Here is a 17,517-nt window from a genome sequence, read left to right as displayed (position 1 = left end):
CGTCGTTTTATAAAAAAAATGTACGGAGCGCGCGGTGAAAGCTCAATAACCAACCTCATTCCCGCCGCTTCTCATACACGCGCGAGTTGGCTCAACCACGTACTCCCTCTGTCCGCCATTGAAACGCTGCGTTTTGCTCGTTGGAACCACCAACTATGGGCGCCACAGAATCCTCACTCTCGAGCTCACAGGTAGTTCAGCTAGAAACGTCTAGATCAACTCCAATGTTTTGCTTCCTTGATTTAATAGATGGTATAAAATTCTCATTATGCTTGCAGAGGCGGCCGGGCGATGAAATCACGACCGTGTCTGAGCGATCGGAGGTGGCCGATCCTGTATTAGAGAGGCTCAGGTCCCTAAGAATTGTGAGTCTGTATTTCCTGCATTTCAAATTAGGATTAATTTGAAAGGTAAAGTTAGTTAGGGTTTGAATTGATGGCAGTAAATTGTTGATCGCAGTCGACGCCATTACTGACTTCACCCCCAAGTGAGGGTAGCTTGACTGACATTTTAGTGAGGAAACCTTCGTCTTCTTCAGCTCCCAGTAAGCTTCTTGTTGACATTTTGTGGTTATGGGTTTTTCTTCTTCTTCTTAATTTCCTGCAAAAAGAGTAAAATTAAGCTATTAAGGATTAGAGCAGTATAAATGGATGAAATTTTTACTGACTAGCTAAATGCCTAGGGTCTACAGCATTGTCTATGCTTCAGTATTTTTAATTCTTGAGCTATAAGCACAGCGGTTGAAATTGAATAGGTGCTATGTATTTGTCTTTGCAACATTGTTTCAATTATTTCGTTGACTCGAAGTGGAAATTGTTTGGTGATGAGGCTGGTTACTCATGAGTCTGCTCTGAATTGTCTATATAGGTATTGTGGATCCGAAAGTGTTACTGGAACTCTTCTCGATGTACCGTGAGTGGCAGGAGGAGAATGTCAAAAAGCTGAGCCAAAAACAGGTTTGTCGTAATAAGATGCATCAGTGCCTTTTGAATTTTGAGTTTCAACACAAAGAACAGATGTTGCAGCACTTCAGTTTATTATTTAAGATTATTGGAAGGGTTTCGCAAATGCAAACTCAAAGTCCAGGAAGAACATTCATTAATTTTAGAATTTAGGGAAGATTTTAGGAGCATGATTTATATTGATCTTCAGTGTGATGATTCGTGAGTATAAGCGTTAGGTTGTTCTTCAGTGTGGCTTTATGCTCCTCCATCAGGCCAACCTTTAGGTTGATCTGGGTTCACTTTAGATCGTAAACTATTCACATGCAATTCATTTGGTGAAGGTCCTAATCTCCCAAAAAGACTCGGGGTTGGCTGAGATCATTGTTTTATCACATCTATAATAGGTGGCATATTATGAACTCGTCTAGTTCTTTAGTTTCGTTGATGAGCTGATATAGCTATCTTTTAGTATTATTCATCCTGAATGCTTGTTTAACTGGGTATTGTCTTAGAGATCCATTTAGATGCTCTAGTTAACAACGGAACTGAAGCAAGGGGATCATGGTTAAGACTAAAATCAGTTATAAAAAGTAATTGGAAGTGATCGACCTCGTTGAGGGAAATGTTAAACTTAAGCTCGTGCTCCTTTTATCTTTTAATAATATAGCCAGCGGGTTTGCTGAACAGGTTCTGCAATCTGTGCATTCATTTAATAGTTGCTCAAAATTGACAGAATTATACCCTGTTGTTCTCATGTCTTGAAAATTAGAAATCTTATGGTTTGGACTTTGGAATGAGTTTTGTCGTTTGCTCTATCTGATAAAGAGCGCCTGTATTTCCTAGAAATTAAGATTTGGGAAAGACTGCATATTGTATTTCCTAGGAATTAAGATTCGGGAAGACTGCATATTGGAAAATTGGCTTGCTCTGCCTTCCTTTCTCCCAACGAGAAATATCTAACCATGATTTGATGATAATTGTGGCAGGAAGAGATAGAGAACAAGATAGAAATTGCGGACGCGTTGTCTGTTAAACTAAAGCAACGTTTTAATTATTCAGTGACAGCAATGAAGACATCCTCGCAACATTTATGTGGAGGTAATTATTCTCATCATATATGCAATATAAGTTCTGCGTAGGATCTTTTGCTTTAACAGAAGTTGATGGACCTACTGTATTGCTAAATGAGTTGTACACCTTTGTAAAATTAACCTATACATTGAAACATGGACACAGTTCATGCACTGCAGGTAGAGATTGGGGAACTTAAAGGAAGGTTGACGGAGGTTATTAGCAACTGTGATGCAGTGTGCAAGAGAATATCCGCAGAAGGACCAGAGTCTCTTCGGTCATCTGTCAAGCCTTTGGTTATCTGCACCGCACACCAAGAACACCAATCTGCCTCGTCTGATCTACAAAGAGATCCAATCCCAAGTCTACCTTCTACAGAAACCGAGTTAGACTGATTCTGTTTTCATTCTTTCTTGTACAAATACTTTGTAGAGCTTGTGATTCTAGTGACCATCATATTATTCCTGTTGATCCTAAAAATATTCATCGTTGATTACCAAGTATCTATTTTCAAGAAAACGAGTGAAGGTGCTGCTGTAGTCTTTCTCACTTGAAAGATCTATAGAAAACAAAAAAGGACAAGAGTAGGACACAAGACAACCCACCAGGATTTTGTGCTTTTCTTGTTACTCTTCCCTCCTTCAATTAAGCTAGTATCCATTAATAAGATCCGCGTGAAGTGAACAAATCCCATCACCGACACAAAAATGAAATTATTTTACTGAACTAAAATTATTGTAAAATGAAAGGGATCTCGATCCGGCGTATCCCAGTGAGCTTCACTATCCAAAACATGAACTGCAACAATAATTCAACTGTAGGAACTGCTGAAATAGAATGAATGAACTCACAGAAAAATCAAACAACTTTCGGAACAAAGCACCACCAACAGTAAATTACTGGAACTCTAGAATCCATTGAACTAAACCACATTATAACTTATATGAACCAAAAATCGGAGAAGACGAAAATCAAGGTTGTTGCTGGGCATCCATGTATCCAGCATCAACAAGAACCTTTTCCCTCTTTGCCAATTCGACATCTTCATCCACCATCATCTTCACCAGCTGCTGAAACCCAACTTTGGGCTTCCACCCGAGAATCTTCTTCGCCTTGCTTGCATCCCCTTTCAGATTGTCAACCTCCGACGGCCTCAAGTACCTCTTGTCAAGCACAACATGATCCTTCCAGTTCATCCCCACATACCCAAACGCCACCTCCAAGAACTCCTCCACCGTGTGGGACTCCTCGGTGGCCACAACATAGTCATCAGGCTTCTCCTGCTGTAGCATCATCCACATTGCCTCCACATAGTCACCAGCAAATCCCCAATCCCTTGAAGCATTCAAATTCCCCAAGAACAGCTTGCTCTGCAGCCCGATTTTGATCCGGCCCACGGCCCGAGTGATCTTCCGGGTCACGAAATTCTCTCCCCTCCTCGGCGACTCGTGGTTAAACAGAATCCCATTGCAGGCGTAGAGCCCGTAGGCCTCGCGGTAGTTCACGGTGTACCAGTGCGCCGCGCATTTCGAGGCGGCGTAAGGGGATCGGGGATGAAACGGCGTCGTCTCCGACTGCGGAGGCGGGGTGGCCCCGAACATCTCGGAGGACCCGGCCTGGTAGTACTTGACATTGGTCCTTCCGGTGGCGTCGACGTGGTTGCGGACGGCTTCGAGGAGGCGGAGGGCGCCGGTGGCGACGACGTCGGCGGTGTAGTCAGGGATCTCGAAGGAAACGGCGACGTGGGACTGGGCGGCGAGGTTGTAGACCTCGTCGGGGGCGATGGTGTCGAGCCAGCGGCGGAGGGAGGAGGCGTCGGTGAGGTCGGCGTAGTGGAGCTTCATGCGGGCCTTGTGGGCGTTGTGGGGGTCGATGTAGATGTGGTTGATCCGCTGGGTGTTGAAGTTGGAGGAGCGTCGGATCAGGCCGTGGACGTCGTAGCCTTTGTTGAGGAGGAACTCCGTCAGGTAGGAGCCGTCCTGGCCGGTGATTCCGGTGATCAGCGCCACCTTGCGACTCTCCTCCTCGCCGTTGGATCCGGATCCGGATCTGGCGGTGGCGGTGGCGGTGGCGGTGTCGTTCTGGGACGCCATTGTGGTTTTCGGAGTTTGACGAAAATGGGGAGGACTAAGACTAGTGCTGGTTTTGGAGAAATGATGGGTGGGGTTTTTTGAAGAATTTTAAGGACGGATCGAGTCGCTGGTGGCTGGGTGTTTGGACAGGGACGCGCTTTTAGCGGTAAATAGGGTGGCCAATAGGTGGACGACACGTCGGAAATGGGAGGATCACTAAGTCCAGTTTTGTTACTTTTGTATGGGAGTGGGGGAAGGAGGAGGGGTCTGCCAAATTTATAGATAGGGGAATTAATTTGTTACCAGAATTGTCACCCCTGTTGAAAATGGTACTCCTTTTTTCAAATATTTTGTTTGTGCTTATTTTGCTAATTGCTAAATATTGAATATTAAATATTAATACTGTTCACCCGGTCAGTTGCTGACCAAATAAATTGTGTTCAACTACTCTTAGATGTAAATTCAATAGTGGAGGGAATTATTAGTAAGTTAAGTTGTTTTGTTTTCCACCACTGAACATAAATCTAACAGTGGTTGAGCACAATTTATTTGGTCACCAACTAATCAGGTGAACACCATTGTATAAAATATAAGAGAGTGGTCTATTGTTTGCCACTAGACTGTACAATGTTGGACCGTTTAGTTAGGGACGTGCTAATGTGCAATCTACTAAAACAAGTAAAGTAAAACCTCAATAAATGAATAATGTCGGGACTACATAAATTATTACTTTAGAGGGGTTATTATATTATCGATAAATGCATAATTTAGTTATTTATTGATAAATGAATTTTTTTTTTTTTAAGGGAAAGGAAGATATATTCCTGTGATCAAAAGATCATACGACCGTACAAGGTCAATCTGGGGGATCCAAAGACCACACCCTTACAATCGTTGCTCATATCAAGCACTGACTACATAGCTAGTCAAGCTACTGCTCAAATTATTCATTACTACATCCTAGAAAAGAAAATGGAAACACCAAAGTCCAAAAAAATAAAAATACAAAGAAGACGAAATCTAACTACTGCTCTAACATTACCCTAACCCTAAGCAATTGTTTTGACAAGCTTAAGGCCTAAGACCTTCTGTGGTGTACCTTTCCACAAGTCAACGCAGAATAAGCATAGGAGTAGAATAATGTAAAGCAAACCTCCCTAACCCTCTTGGGAAAGGGGTTCTTGCATCACACCAATAGTTGCAATGGTGTCCACGGCCGAACCCACAGGGCTATTTGCCATAAATTCCAAGCTCATCGGAACATCGACAAGTTTGGGTTTGTTTCTCCGACCACGGGGTCTGCCTTTCTTCTTTACCTTATTATCTACCGAGGTAACAAAGACCTTGAACAAATCTTCAGATGACAGCCCAAAGTCAGACTACAGCTCCATGGGCACAAGCTCAAGACCATGCTTTGGACGCTTCCCAGCCCCAACAATGTCGTCAACCCTTTGCCTTCTCACCCCAGAAACCCTAACGGGCTCCTCGAGATCCATCTGAACAAGAGGAGTCGAAGAGGCTAGGGCAGGAGGTGTGGTAGCCCGAAACAATGGTATAGGAGATGTCGTCGTAGCCGCCATCTCACCCTCCGGCATCGCCTCAGCTTCCGCCGCCTTGGGACAAGCCACCCTTCCATGGTTAATCATCCAACAAGATCTGCACCTCCCCATCAAACGTAGATACCTATATCTCAGATCCACCACCTCCGTGGGGGAAACCCTAAAGCTTCTCTCAAGACGCATTGGATTTCGGATCGAGAGCCTGACCCGTACCCGCGCCTCACCAACATGCAGCCCGCGTTCATCCACCTCCAGCACCGACCCAATTGTTTCTCCGATCAACCGGAGAGTATCGCTGGTAAGAAATATCGGAGGCAAGTTTTGGATCTCCACCCAGATCCCAACACACTCTAGAGGGACGACCATAATGTCAGATGCGCCGTCGTAGTCATTGAGCAACACCATCGATTGGAAAAGGAGAATAGGAACCGATCTTGTCGTTGCTGCACTCCCACAGTCCCATTCATACGCCACATAGAGCGGATCGCACTCCGGAACGAATCGATATTCACCGATCGACAAGAATTCAACCGTCCAACCATGAAGTGATTGCTAGAGAGGAAAGGCTTTCCAGGGTTCCTGAGATCACCAAGGTCCACCGGATCCTCCCTGTCCTGCAACGCAAGCCTCGAAGCCCGGCTCGCCTTCCTTGGGGCAATAGTTGCCATGAAAAAGCTGCCGCTCAACCTTACTCTAGCCCTAACCCTAGCAGACGCAAGTAGGGCTGGGCATTTAAGCCCGAAAACCCGCAAATCCGGACTGGCCTGTCAAAGCCCGACCCGTTCGGGCTGGGCCCTATTTTTTTTTTTAGCAAAACGGTTCGGGCCGGGCCTTCACTTTCAAAGTTGAAAAAACCCGTTAGGCCCGTTTTAGTTAAAAATAGACAGATATCCATATATTATTGGTCCTAAAATAAGGCTCAAAATGTTTACATAGGACCGGATACACTGAATTATATTCCTCACTAAAATACCTAAGCTCCTAAACGACTAAACCTAATCAGTCTCAGCAGCCTTCATTTCTTCCCAAACCCGATTTGAACCTAGAGACTAAGAGAGGCCGCCTCCTTCGGTCCTTCTTCCCAAACCCGATCTGAACTGAGAGAGGCTGCCATATCCACCAACGCCGAGACTACTCTCTCCCTCACTTCACCTGCACTGCGAGACGTTGAGACGACGAGACTGCTCTCTCTCTCTCTCTGTCTCTTCACATCACGCTGTGAGTTTCTTTCTCTTTCTCTTTGTATCTCTGTATTTCTCTCCCCCTTTCAATCTCTCTGTTTTCTTACTATGTTTTCGTTTGTCAAGTTTTAAATTAGTTATTGATTTGCAGGTGGTTCGCCAAGGGGACTGTGATTCAGTCTGTGGAGTATTCTGCTGTGATGCCAATCTAATTTTGCAAGTATCAAATTGGGTTTTAATCAATTGATTAGGTTCAGTTAGGTTGTGAATTTTGTGTCTTTTTTTCTGGAATCTGCAAATCTGTAATTATGGATTTATGGGTTCAAGGTGTTTGTGAGAGCTGACTTGAATGTGCATTTGGATGATAGCCAAAACATTACTGATGTTACTAGAATAAGGGCGGTTATTCCTACTATCAAGTATTTGATTCAGAAGTGGGGCCAAAGTCATTCTTTCTAGCCATTTGATATGTTGGTTCTCAGTTTTTGATCAACTTGTCGTTATTGATTGCTTGTTTAGTTACTTAAGTTAAGTTATGAAACAATAGTATTTAATTGAAGCCAATGTTTTCATATATGTACAAGATTACAATGTCTATTTTGAAAATATATGGGCTTTGTATTTGAAGCATTGAAATGGTTGTATATCATCTGGTATATCGTCTGGTTTGATTTTGGAAGCTTCAAAAGCCTTCGAACGAGTGGCTCTGGAGGTGTTTGATTTTGGATAGTCTGATTGCTTAAGTGAGCAAAAATTCCTCTCCCCTTCTTCTTCTCCTATCCCTTCTTCCTTGAAGCTATTCATATTATGACTAATCTAATTGTTCTTCCTGCATATAGCAAAGCAGATATATATATATATATATATATATACTATTATTAAGAGAAGAGGGTTTGTTAGCCAAAATCCAAAATTTTGACAGAAATGACCCTAGAAAATTAATAAACTTTGAGAATTAATTAAATCATAAGGACAGTTATGACATTTACAAAATATATTTTTATTAAAAAAATTTGAAAAAAAATATCCACAACCCACTTTTCTCTGCAATAACCAACTTTTTCCTTTTTTATTTTCTGAAAAAAAAAAATTTAATAACTTGCACATGCAGATATATATATATATATATATATATATATATATATATATATATATATATAGCAAAGGTAAAACATAGGTTTTTGGGCCCGCAAGCCCGGCCTGAAATGAAACGGGCCGGTCCCTGTTTGTGCCAAAACGGGCCGGGTTCGGGCCTAGTGAAAAACCGGCAGGGTCCGGGCCAGTGAAATTTTAGTTGGACCCGGTCCGTGCCCAGCCCTAGACGCAAGGGGAGAGCAGAGAGACAAGTCGCGTTATTTTGATATGCAAATTTATTGATAAATGAATATTTATTACTTTAGAAAGAGTTTTATGTTATTCTTAGTTGAATTATATGACATAGTCTAATTTGATTAGGTTGTCTACCGAAGATAATCAATATTCAAATAACAATTATGCTATATCAAATGTTTATTTGAAAGAGACATTTCAAGGAGTGATCGATAACTTTGAATAACTACTTGCTACAAAATGAAAAATAATATATCAAATCCGGTTCATGCGTTGCAATAAATTAAGGATGAAGTTTAATTTTTTTTTTTTGAGAATAAGGATGAAGTTTAATTCGGTTAAGACACAATGAAAAAGCAAAGGATTATAAAAGGATATTTTGAAAAATAGTTAAATTGAGAAAATATTTACAAATTGTTAAAAGTTCCTTAAGTAATATGTATTTTAAATTTTTATATATTATTTATTTTATGTATTCCATCGATTATTAATAATTTTTGTCATATTTTTTCATTTATTTCATCAAATTATTACTTTATATATTTGTTGGTTATGTCTAAAAAATTATTATCTTATGCATTTAGCGAGGTTCCTAGTAATATACACTGGTCTCGAGTTGAGACTAAAGAAATTTATTATTTAATCGATGTTATTAATTTATCAAATATTCATTTTCGAGGTTTTACAGTAGATCATTCTCTAAGATATAGAGATCCAATTTCAGGTCATTGTAAGTTTGTAATTATTGTCATTTTTTAAGCGAAAGATGTCATAATAGCAATAAACAACTATATTTGTTCTAACAATTATCTTTACTACAGAGAAATCATGGCTTGATTACTAATATAAGCTCTGCTAGACTCTAACCTGTTTTTCATAGCTTGATTATTAATGAAATGAATTCCTATTCAAAAAAAAAAAGATAGCGAAATCATGATATAAAATTAAGAAATTCAAGAGTTCTATCAACAATTAATGTGCATCTTACAGCTCAGATCGGAACTCATTGGATCCACCAAGTTACCGAATAATTCATGATGCTTACATCCCCTCTTTTGATAGCGTCTTGCGGCTGCTCCACTCTGCCGCGGTCTCAAGAACTAAACTTCATTGCCTTCCCGCGCCCTCTCCACTTATCTTGAGTTGAGCTGTGGGGTCTAACGGTGGTGGGCAATGCAATTGTTGGGGTGGGTTGGGCGAAGGTTGTCAAGGGCGAGGACACAATTTTTTTTTTTTTTTTTTTTCGATATTGGAGGGAAATTGAATTTTTGATTCGGTCTAATCCTAATTCTAAGCCCATTTTATTTTTTTTTGAAAAGAACCTAAGCCCATTTTCATCCACCCTCAGTTGGGCTTACTCAAAAACAAAAATAAGCAAAATTGCACAAAAACCTATTGGGTCGTGATATGAACTTATAGTGGGCCTCTGTTGGTGACTACATTACCCAAAGCAAAGGTTAACTATTCTCAAGAGGATAATCATTGTTCAAAAAGCAGCAAGCTCGTGACTCGTAGGAGTTAGGGTTTTGCTTCACAAGAAGGCAGCAGCGATGGCTGGTAGAGATATCCCAGATGAATTGATAGAGATAATCCTAAAGCACCTTGACCTTACAAACGAAACTGATATTAATCGATTCCGTGCCGTCTGTCAATCATGGAGGTCTTCTATTCCTAGATTTGAGAGAAAGATCCTATTACCCAACAGATTTGAGATAGAATCTGACTCCTGGACTCCTTGTTTCTTACCCTCCAAGACCGAGAGCATAGTCTATCATATTACACCACTTGCCGAAGATCCCGATCGAAAGCAAAGGGGCTGGCTAATTAGGTTAGATAGTGACGGTAAGTTAGTCGATCCATTATCCCAAACCGACTACAAAGGAAGGACACCATTCCGGCCAAAGGTAATAAACTTTCTTGACTTTCGCGTATTTGAATTGGCAAGAACTTATTGTAGTGGCCACTGGAATAAGATGGCCGTGTCCGAGAACCTTGATGTCCCTGCGGTCATGATGTTGAGGGATAAAATATTGTATGGTGGAAAACTAGGTCTTCACGTCAGAGATGCAACCAAGCTCTACCTAAATCCGGATTATCCTGATGGTGTTGCCTTGAATAGAAAGACAAAGACTCCTGTTGATGATGTTATTTTTTATCAAGGAAAGTTTTATGCTGTCTCAGAGTCTGGGGGAGCTATAGTGATGGTTTCTTCATGTAATTTTAAAGAGGTATACGTAGCGTGGCCAATATGTAATTTGATAAGTTGTGACAAGAAGATGTATTTGGTCGAATCACTCGGGGAGTTGTTGTTAGTTGAGAGACGAGGGCCTAGATTCATCGGCGAAGGTGATTTGGTGGACAATGTGCTCAACAAGGAAGTTATATTCATGGTTTACAAGTTGGAAGAAAGGGAGCGATGGGTGAGGCGATGGGTGAAGATGAAAGATTCAGAATTAAGTGATCGAATATTGTTTGTGGCTGATGGTATCTTTAGCTTCTCTGTTTCTGCTAAAGAGTTCCCAGGATGCCGACACTACTAGCAAAACAACAATTACCCACGGATTTTAATCTGTGGGTAATAAGACTATCTCACACTGATTTCAGTGTGTGATAGCTTTTACACACAGTGCACGCACAGACTGGTGTTACCGTGCGGTTTGGAGGGGGGGTAATGCTCATCTCACACGGATTATGTTGTCCGTGCGAAATACTAACGTGGGCCCCACTATAATTCCATAAATATAAATTACCAGAATGGAACGAAATCCGTGTGAACAACTCTATTTCACACGGATTTCTGTAGCAAATGTTTACCTATCTCACACGGATTTCTGTGTCAAATATGTACTTATCTCACACGGATTATTTTTTCCGTGTGAATATTAGACGTGGGCCCCACTGTCTTTCCATGATTAATCCGTGTGAATAACTTCCCATCTCACACGGATTTCTGTGTCAAATATGTACCTATCTCACACGGATTTCTGTGTCAAATTCTTTTACCCTAACTCTCACTGATTTCTGTGTGTAAAAGTGATAGCATTTATAAAAAAAAAAAATACAAAAAAAAAATCTGCTAATTAATTAGGAACCAATTTCGTTAATTTTCTTATTATGCTTTATGTTCTGTTTTACTTAATTAAAGTTGACACAATCAGTTCAATAACTCATAAAATAACAATAAATTAAGAAAAGAATATGCGAACTTATATTCATAGAGTCATCATATACAAATAGTTTCTTAATTGCAAATCGAAAAGGAAATACAATATCCTAGAAGCTATTTATGGACATTAGTTCCTTCACCACATGTGCAAAAGAAACTTCCTAAAAACAATGAGCGGGTGTGTTGAGGTGCTGGTGTTGCATCTGAGAGTGGAGGAAGTCTGAACTTCGCTTTCATAATCTTTTTCCTCATCAAGTTGGTGACAATTGAGATTCCATCTGCACCATAAAAATTCCATGAAGAATGGAATCAAACGTTATGACTAATAAAGATAAAGATGTATATAGCTGCCCACTACAATCAACCATCCATAAATTAATAGCACAACTTCATTGCAACTTAACAACCAAATTGCAACCCATATTTTCAGAAAAAAAAAAAAAAAAGATGCTGCAATATTATCCCTTGCAAAGTTCCTGTGCCTAGCGGCATTGCATCGCACTCATAACCTCTAAAATGAATAATAGATAAGTTAGTTCCAATGCTTGATGTAGATAAGTTAGTTCTATCTAAACAATTAAACAGATGAAAAATCAAAATCCAAGTATGAAGGGTCAGCACCACCAATAGAGAAAAGACACCTAACAGAGTTCAGAGCTTATTCTTACCCTTCAACTCTGGAGAAACTAAACCACGGAATTCGCCAAAGGGGTACCGTGAGCTAAAGGAGCCGGTCTTTTCCGAAGCACTGCAGTAGAAAGCAGAAGTAGGTAAGCAACAAGAAGCAACAAAAACAGGAAGAACTTGATTTTAGTTTGAAGACTCCATGGAAATGCCTGTTAGATCTTGCTTCCCTTTACCGATTCCTACTGCCTGTACAAAAGCACTCAGTCCGACTTTAGCCTTTACAATGAATACATTATACATATGCTTCTTGTAACATTTTTTCTTCTCGATATGTCTTTGATACCTGGCAATGAAATGAATTAACAGGAATCATACCGAGATATGAATACATGAAGGAAATGACACAATTATAGCACTGAAATCCAGGAAATATTTCTGCCCGAAGAAATGGTTATCTGCATAATATTATTTTGTTATGCATAGTTACTGTTCTAGTGTTCTATTGGTCATTTGTACTCACAATTCCCTACTTACAGATAGATCATATATCTTCACTAAATCTAAAGCAGCAAAATGAGGGATTCACAGGCATCTTATATGTCCATATACTTCCCTTTCATCAGAAAATAAAAAGTCTTATGTTGCACTGGTACATTTTCTTTAGTTCATTCTTTTATTGTCTTTAGATGGATATTTTGGCTAAGATTTACACAATATAATGTATAATCATACAAAGTTACCTATAAAGTCTAATAATCGGCAAGAATCCCGGCAGTGTTATCAGTTATATTTACTTGATGCTCAAACTGCTATCCCCCAATTCCAAACTTAGATCACATAATACTACAAAATCTGCATGATCAGACTTAATATCCATTCCGTGGATTTATAAACTTCTACAACCCAATTCAATCATCAAATCAACTGAAGAGAACCAAAAGTATAAAACCCAAAGATAATAACGAAAATTATACCTGATTCAGGGAGTACTTCGATATCGAGCCCAAGAGTACTGCCTATAAACACCCAAAAGGCGAAAACCAAATCCAAAATTCAATCCATAAGACACTCAAATTCAGAAATAGATGAAATCCAAACTAGTAACACAATTACAGAAAAGAATGAATACAAAACAGAATGACTGATTTCGACATAAATGGAAGAACAAAATGAAAACAGAATATATCGATGCTCACCTCCGTTTTCCAAGTAAGACGACGTCGGTTTGAGAAAAAGCACAGGGTCCTTCACGGGTTGTTGCCGGAAGTCAAGGAGGCTGCGTTAAACTCGTCAGAGGTCGGTGAGGTCTGTGATGGTGGAGGTGAGTCACGGTGGTGACCGGAAGTGGGTGTCGGAGGAGAGAGAAAACAGATCTAGTTCCTCTGTCCTCCATTAAACCAAAACAATTTGAAGATGAGAGAGAGGGAGGCAGAGAAGAGGAGCTGGGATATGAGAGAGAGGGGGAGCAGAGAGAGGGGGAGGCGGAGAAGAGGGTGGGGGAGGGGGCAGTGGGTGGAGGAGATGAGAGAGAGGGAGACAGAGGAGAATTCGGAGGAGGCTGGGTAATCTGGTTTTAAGCAGCAGTGATGCACGGAAATCAGTGTGTTTATAATATTTCACACAGCAATCCGTGTGAAATACATTTACCTTTACCACTGATATCCGTGTGTATGTACCTCAGTAATCCACGGAAATCCGTGTGTAATACTACTAGGGGAGGGAAATTGAATTTGTTCCAAAAAAATGAGCGGGAAAAAATTTACCACGAAAAATCCGTGTGAGATACATATATATTTAGCACTGATATTCGTGTGTATTTATCTCGGTAATATATAACTAGTCATGTTAATTATTGTTTACACATAATTCTGTCTCTATTCTATTTTTTCACACGGAATTCTGTAGCTAATATATTTTTTCACACGGAATTCTGTAGCTAATGGTTCTTTTCACACGGATTTCCGTGTTAACATTTCACACAGATATCCGTGTGTGTTACTCATTTCACACAGATATCTGTACCAAAAACCGGTCAACCCTTTAAACGCTTCTACTTCCCTAAGGGGAGCCGACCCTTGAGGAGATAAAATTTCAGAAATTTTTACATTAGTTGATATAGCTTCTACCCATGAGAGTATGAGAGTTTACAGATAAAAAAAATAAGTTACGAGCGATCGGTTATGAGCATATTAGTTTTATGTAGTATTTAAGGTTTAAGGTTGACCTACTAGATCGAAACCCAAACGACGACGAAAATAGCTGAAATTTTGAACACAACCATTTATTCTTATCATGATAACATCCTACGATCGATTTTGATAAAGTCTATTTCCTATGCATTGTTGCTTATGGAATGTATACTTTTGATTATAACTAATAAACTAGTTATACCACATTAGTAGACATATAAGAATTTTGTGCAATCCAAAAAATAAAAATTGAAAATTGATAAATTTGACATTACCCATATATTTATAGCGTATTAATAGGTATAGTGTAAAAAAATTAACTCAATCCATCGTTATTTCAGTATCAAATAAAGTGGTTAACCTTATATACACCTATACTTCCCTAAGGGGAGTAAAACCACGAGGAGATAAACTTTTCAAAATTTTTACATTATTTGGTATACCTCATATTCATGAGAGTATGAGAGCTGACAGATCGAAAAAATAAGTTGCGAATGAGCGGTTATGAGCATATTAGTTTTATGTGGTATTTAGTGTTCAGGGTTGATCTAGTAGATCGAGACCTAAACGATAACAAAAATAGCAGAAATTTTGACCATAACTATTTATTCTAATCATGACAACATCCAACGGTCGATTTTGATAAAGTCTATTTCCTCCACATTGTTGCTAATGGAAGGTATACTTTTCTTTACTAAAAACTTATTGTAACGGAATTCTGTAGCTAATAGAGTTTTTCACACGGAATTCTGTAGCTAATATAGTTTTTCACACGGAATTCTGTAGCTAATGGTTCTTTTCACACGGATTTCCGTGTTAACATTTCACACAGATATCCGTGTGTGTTACTCATTTCACACAGATATCTGTACCAAAAACCTGTCAACCCTTTAAACGCTTCTACTTCCCAAAGGGGAGCCGACCCTTGAGGAGATAAAATTTCAGAAATTTTTACATTAGATATAGCTTCTACCCATGAGAGCATGAGAGTTTACAGATCAAAAAAATAAGTTACGAGTGAGCGGTTATGAGCATATTAGTTTTATGTAGTATTTAAAGTTTAGGGTTGACCTACTAGATCGAAACCCAAACGACGACGAAAATAGCTGAAATTTTGAACACAACCATTTATTCTTATCATAATAACATCCTACGGTCGATTTTGATAAAGTCTATTTCCTACGCATTGTTGCTCATGGAAGGTATACTTTTATTTACAACTAATAAACTAGTTATACCACATTAGTAGACATATAAGAATTTTGTGCGAACCAAAAAATAAAAATTGAAAATCAATAAATTTGACATTACCCATTTATTTATAGTGTATTAATAGGTATTGTGTAAAAAAATTAACTCAATCCGCCGTTATTTCGATATCAAATAAGTGGTAAACCTTATATATACCTATACTTTTTCACACGGAATTTTGTAGCTAATTGTTCTTTTCACACGGAAATCCGTGTGAAAAGGTTTTAGTTTTTACACAGACATCAGTTACTGTTGTTTATTCACACGGATTTCTGTGTGTAGTCTCCTTTTTCACACGGAATTGTGTAGCTCATTGTTTTTCACACGGAAATCCGTGTGTGTTAGTCATTTCACACAGAAATCTGTATCAAATACTTATTATAACGGAAATCTGTCCCTCCGTAATTCACATAACAAACAAAATTAATGATCCCGAAATAAACTAATTTCGGATTTTCACACAGAAATCAGTGTGAATTGATTTGCACACAGATATCCGTGTAAAAATATTTTATCTTTTACACAGACATCTGTTACTATTGTTTATTCACACAGATTTCCGTCGATATTGTTATTGTATAAATCAAATATGTATCAATTATGTTCTTTTCACACAGATATCTGTATCAAATACTTATTGTAACGGAAATCCGTCCCTCCATAATTCACATAACATAAAAAATTAATTATTTCGAAATAAACTAATTTATAATACGTACAGAAATCAGTGTGAATTGATTTTCACACAGATATCCGTGTGAAAATGTTTTAGTTTTTACACAGATATCTGTGACTGTTGTTTATGCACACGGATTTCCGTTGATATTGTTATTGTATAAATTATTGTGGGCCCGATTATGCTCATTTCACACGGATTTCTGTGGCTTTTTCTATTTCACACGGATTTCTGTGGCTTTTAACTACAGTAAATCCGTGTGTATTGTTATTTTGCTAGTAGTGCGAGGGAGTTGCATTTATTTCTCTTGTGAACGTCGAGTTGCAAGGGGTACTCCTAAAAGTATCTCTAGTCAGATTGGAGTGTTCAACTTATATACGCAAAGGGCATCGCAGTTAGGATCTTATCCAGACAGTGCTAATATCTTTTTGCCACCCCCGACTTGGCCTAGGCCCTGATTGATTCATAAGAAAGTAAACTAATCTGATGCATGGCGTTTCAGAGTCTCTGTTTGAGTCACTAATTCCTTTCTATTGTACTAGCTAGTGTTTCGAAGATCTACTTGTAATTCTAGTCCATGTTCTTTCGTGAAACGTACATCATCACATCATCATTCGTAAAATTGATCTTGGTGTTGAAAAGTAGTACCGACTCGAATATTTGAATGCTTGTGTTTAAGTTTTAGAATATTTGTTTGTTTATTGAAAAGGTGAATATCTGTTTGTTTATTGAAAAGGTGAGAATCTGGATGCTTTTTACCAATATACAACAGCAAAGATGAAAAGCATAGTTTGCTCATGAAGGTATTCTTTGTTTTCATCATCTCATTTCCTTGCAACCAATTTCTCATATTCCATGGCTTTTTTTGAATTTCTCAGCACGTTGAAAACCATAGCATGGGAGCCTATTTAGACAAGTAAACCGCGTGTAATTTTAGAGTTTGCCCTAAGAGGTAATGACCATTAACTACAAATTCTCTTTTTTTTTTTTTAGAGTTTCTATTGGGACCTCTAAATTTACTCACTTGACCTCACTCTATTATGAATTATTAAATGACATATATAACCTACTATAAAATGACTATTAAGGACAATAATTATACCAAAAAAATATTATATTTATTTTAGGATTAAATACTTGTTACTCCTCATACTTTTCCCTGAAAAACAGTTTGGTCCCTCGCCTTTTAAATTAAACTGAATAGTCCTTATTCTCTCAAATTCTCATATAACAAGTCCAAAATAATCCGAAATGACTATTATGCCCCTAATTTTCTATTTTTATTATTATTTTTATTTTTTTAATTTTTCTCCCCCTTTTTTTATATTTTCTCTCTCCCTTCCTCTCTCCTGGCCGCACAGTCTCTCTCTCTCCCTCGACCTCTCTTCTTCTTCTTCTTCTTCTTCTTCTCTTCCTCTGCAACCACCGGAGAACACCATCTCCGGCCACCAT

General features: G+C 38.9%; 3 protein-coding genes and 1 long non-coding RNA gene across 5 annotated transcripts; 2 read left to right on the top strand and 2 right to left on the bottom strand.

The window, feature by feature from the left end:
* On the top strand, positions 1 to 2,515 carry LOC133716887 (uncharacterized). Its single transcript, XM_062143534.1, has 6 exons — positions 1 to 191; positions 279 to 365; positions 460 to 544; positions 868 to 956; positions 1,931 to 2,042; positions 2,181 to 2,515. Exons 1-6 carry the CDS (start codon positions 156 to 158, stop codon positions 2,408 to 2,410), a joined length of 639 nt encoding a protein of 212 aa, XP_061999518.1. The 5' UTR covers positions 1 to 155; the 3' UTR covers positions 2,411 to 2,515.
* Positions 2,516 to 2,708: 193 nt separating this feature from the next.
* On the bottom strand, positions 2,709 to 4,232 carry LOC133716881 (GDP-mannose 4,6 dehydratase 1). Its single transcript, XM_062143529.1, has one exon. It carries the CDS (start codon positions 4,106 to 4,108, stop codon positions 2,987 to 2,989), a length of 1,122 nt encoding a protein of 373 aa, XP_061999513.1. The 5' UTR covers positions 4,109 to 4,232; the 3' UTR covers positions 2,709 to 2,986.
* A 5,474-nt stretch (positions 4,233 to 9,706) lies between these two features.
* On the top strand, positions 9,707 to 10,696 carry LOC133740922 (F-box protein SKIP23-like). The gene has a single exon (XM_062168886.1). It carries the CDS (start codon positions 9,707 to 9,709, stop codon positions 10,694 to 10,696), a length of 990 nt encoding a protein of 329 aa, XP_062024870.1.
* A 645-nt stretch (positions 10,697 to 11,341) lies between these two features.
* Positions 11,342 to 12,952, bottom strand: LOC133727199 (uncharacterized). 2 transcript variants are annotated; one of them, XR_009855051.1, is made up of 3 exons: positions 12,924 to 12,952; positions 11,991 to 12,292; positions 11,342 to 11,600 (listed from the first exon to the last, which is right to left on the bottom strand). It is a non-coding gene; the product is annotated as an uncharacterized LOC133727199 (long non-coding RNA). The 2 variants fall into 2 exon arrangements; XR_009855050.1 differs by lacking the exon at positions 12,924 to 12,952 and having other exon boundaries at positions 11,991 to 12,917.
* Positions 12,953 to 17,517: the final 4,565 nt, after the last annotated feature.

The sequence above is a fragment of the Rosa rugosa genome, chromosome 1 (genome assembly GCF_958449725.1).
Source record: "Rosa rugosa chromosome 1, drRosRugo1.1, whole genome shotgun sequence".
Taxonomy (NCBI): Eukaryota; Viridiplantae; Streptophyta; class Magnoliopsida; order Rosales; family Rosaceae; genus Rosa; species Rosa rugosa.
The sequence above is the reverse complement of the archived record's forward strand: the minus strand, read 5'-3'. Positions and strand labels throughout refer to the sequence as shown.

What these genes read in the sequence shown, in the direction of transcription:
- LOC133716881 (XM_062143529.1), bottom strand. Translation starts at nt 4,108, where the DNA reads ATGGCGTCCCAGAACGACACCGCCACCGCCACCGCCACCGCCAGATCC.
- LOC133716887 (XM_062143534.1), top strand. Translation starts at nt 156, where the DNA reads ATGGGCGCCACAGAATCCTCACTCTCGAGCTCACAG. An exon ending in TTCGTCTTCTTCAGCTCCCA is followed by an intron (nt 545 to 867) that starts GTAAGCTTCTTG and finishes TTGTCTATATAG; the next exon opens with GTATTGTGGATCCGAAAGTG. An exon ending in CTCGCAACATTTATGTGGAG is followed by an intron (nt 2,043 to 2,180) that starts GTAATTATTCTC and finishes ACATGGACACAG; the next exon opens with TTCATGCACTGCAGGTAGAG.
- LOC133740922 (XM_062168886.1), top strand. Translation starts at nt 9,707, where the DNA reads ATGGCTGGTAGAGATATCCCAGATGAATTGATAGAGATAATCCTAAAG.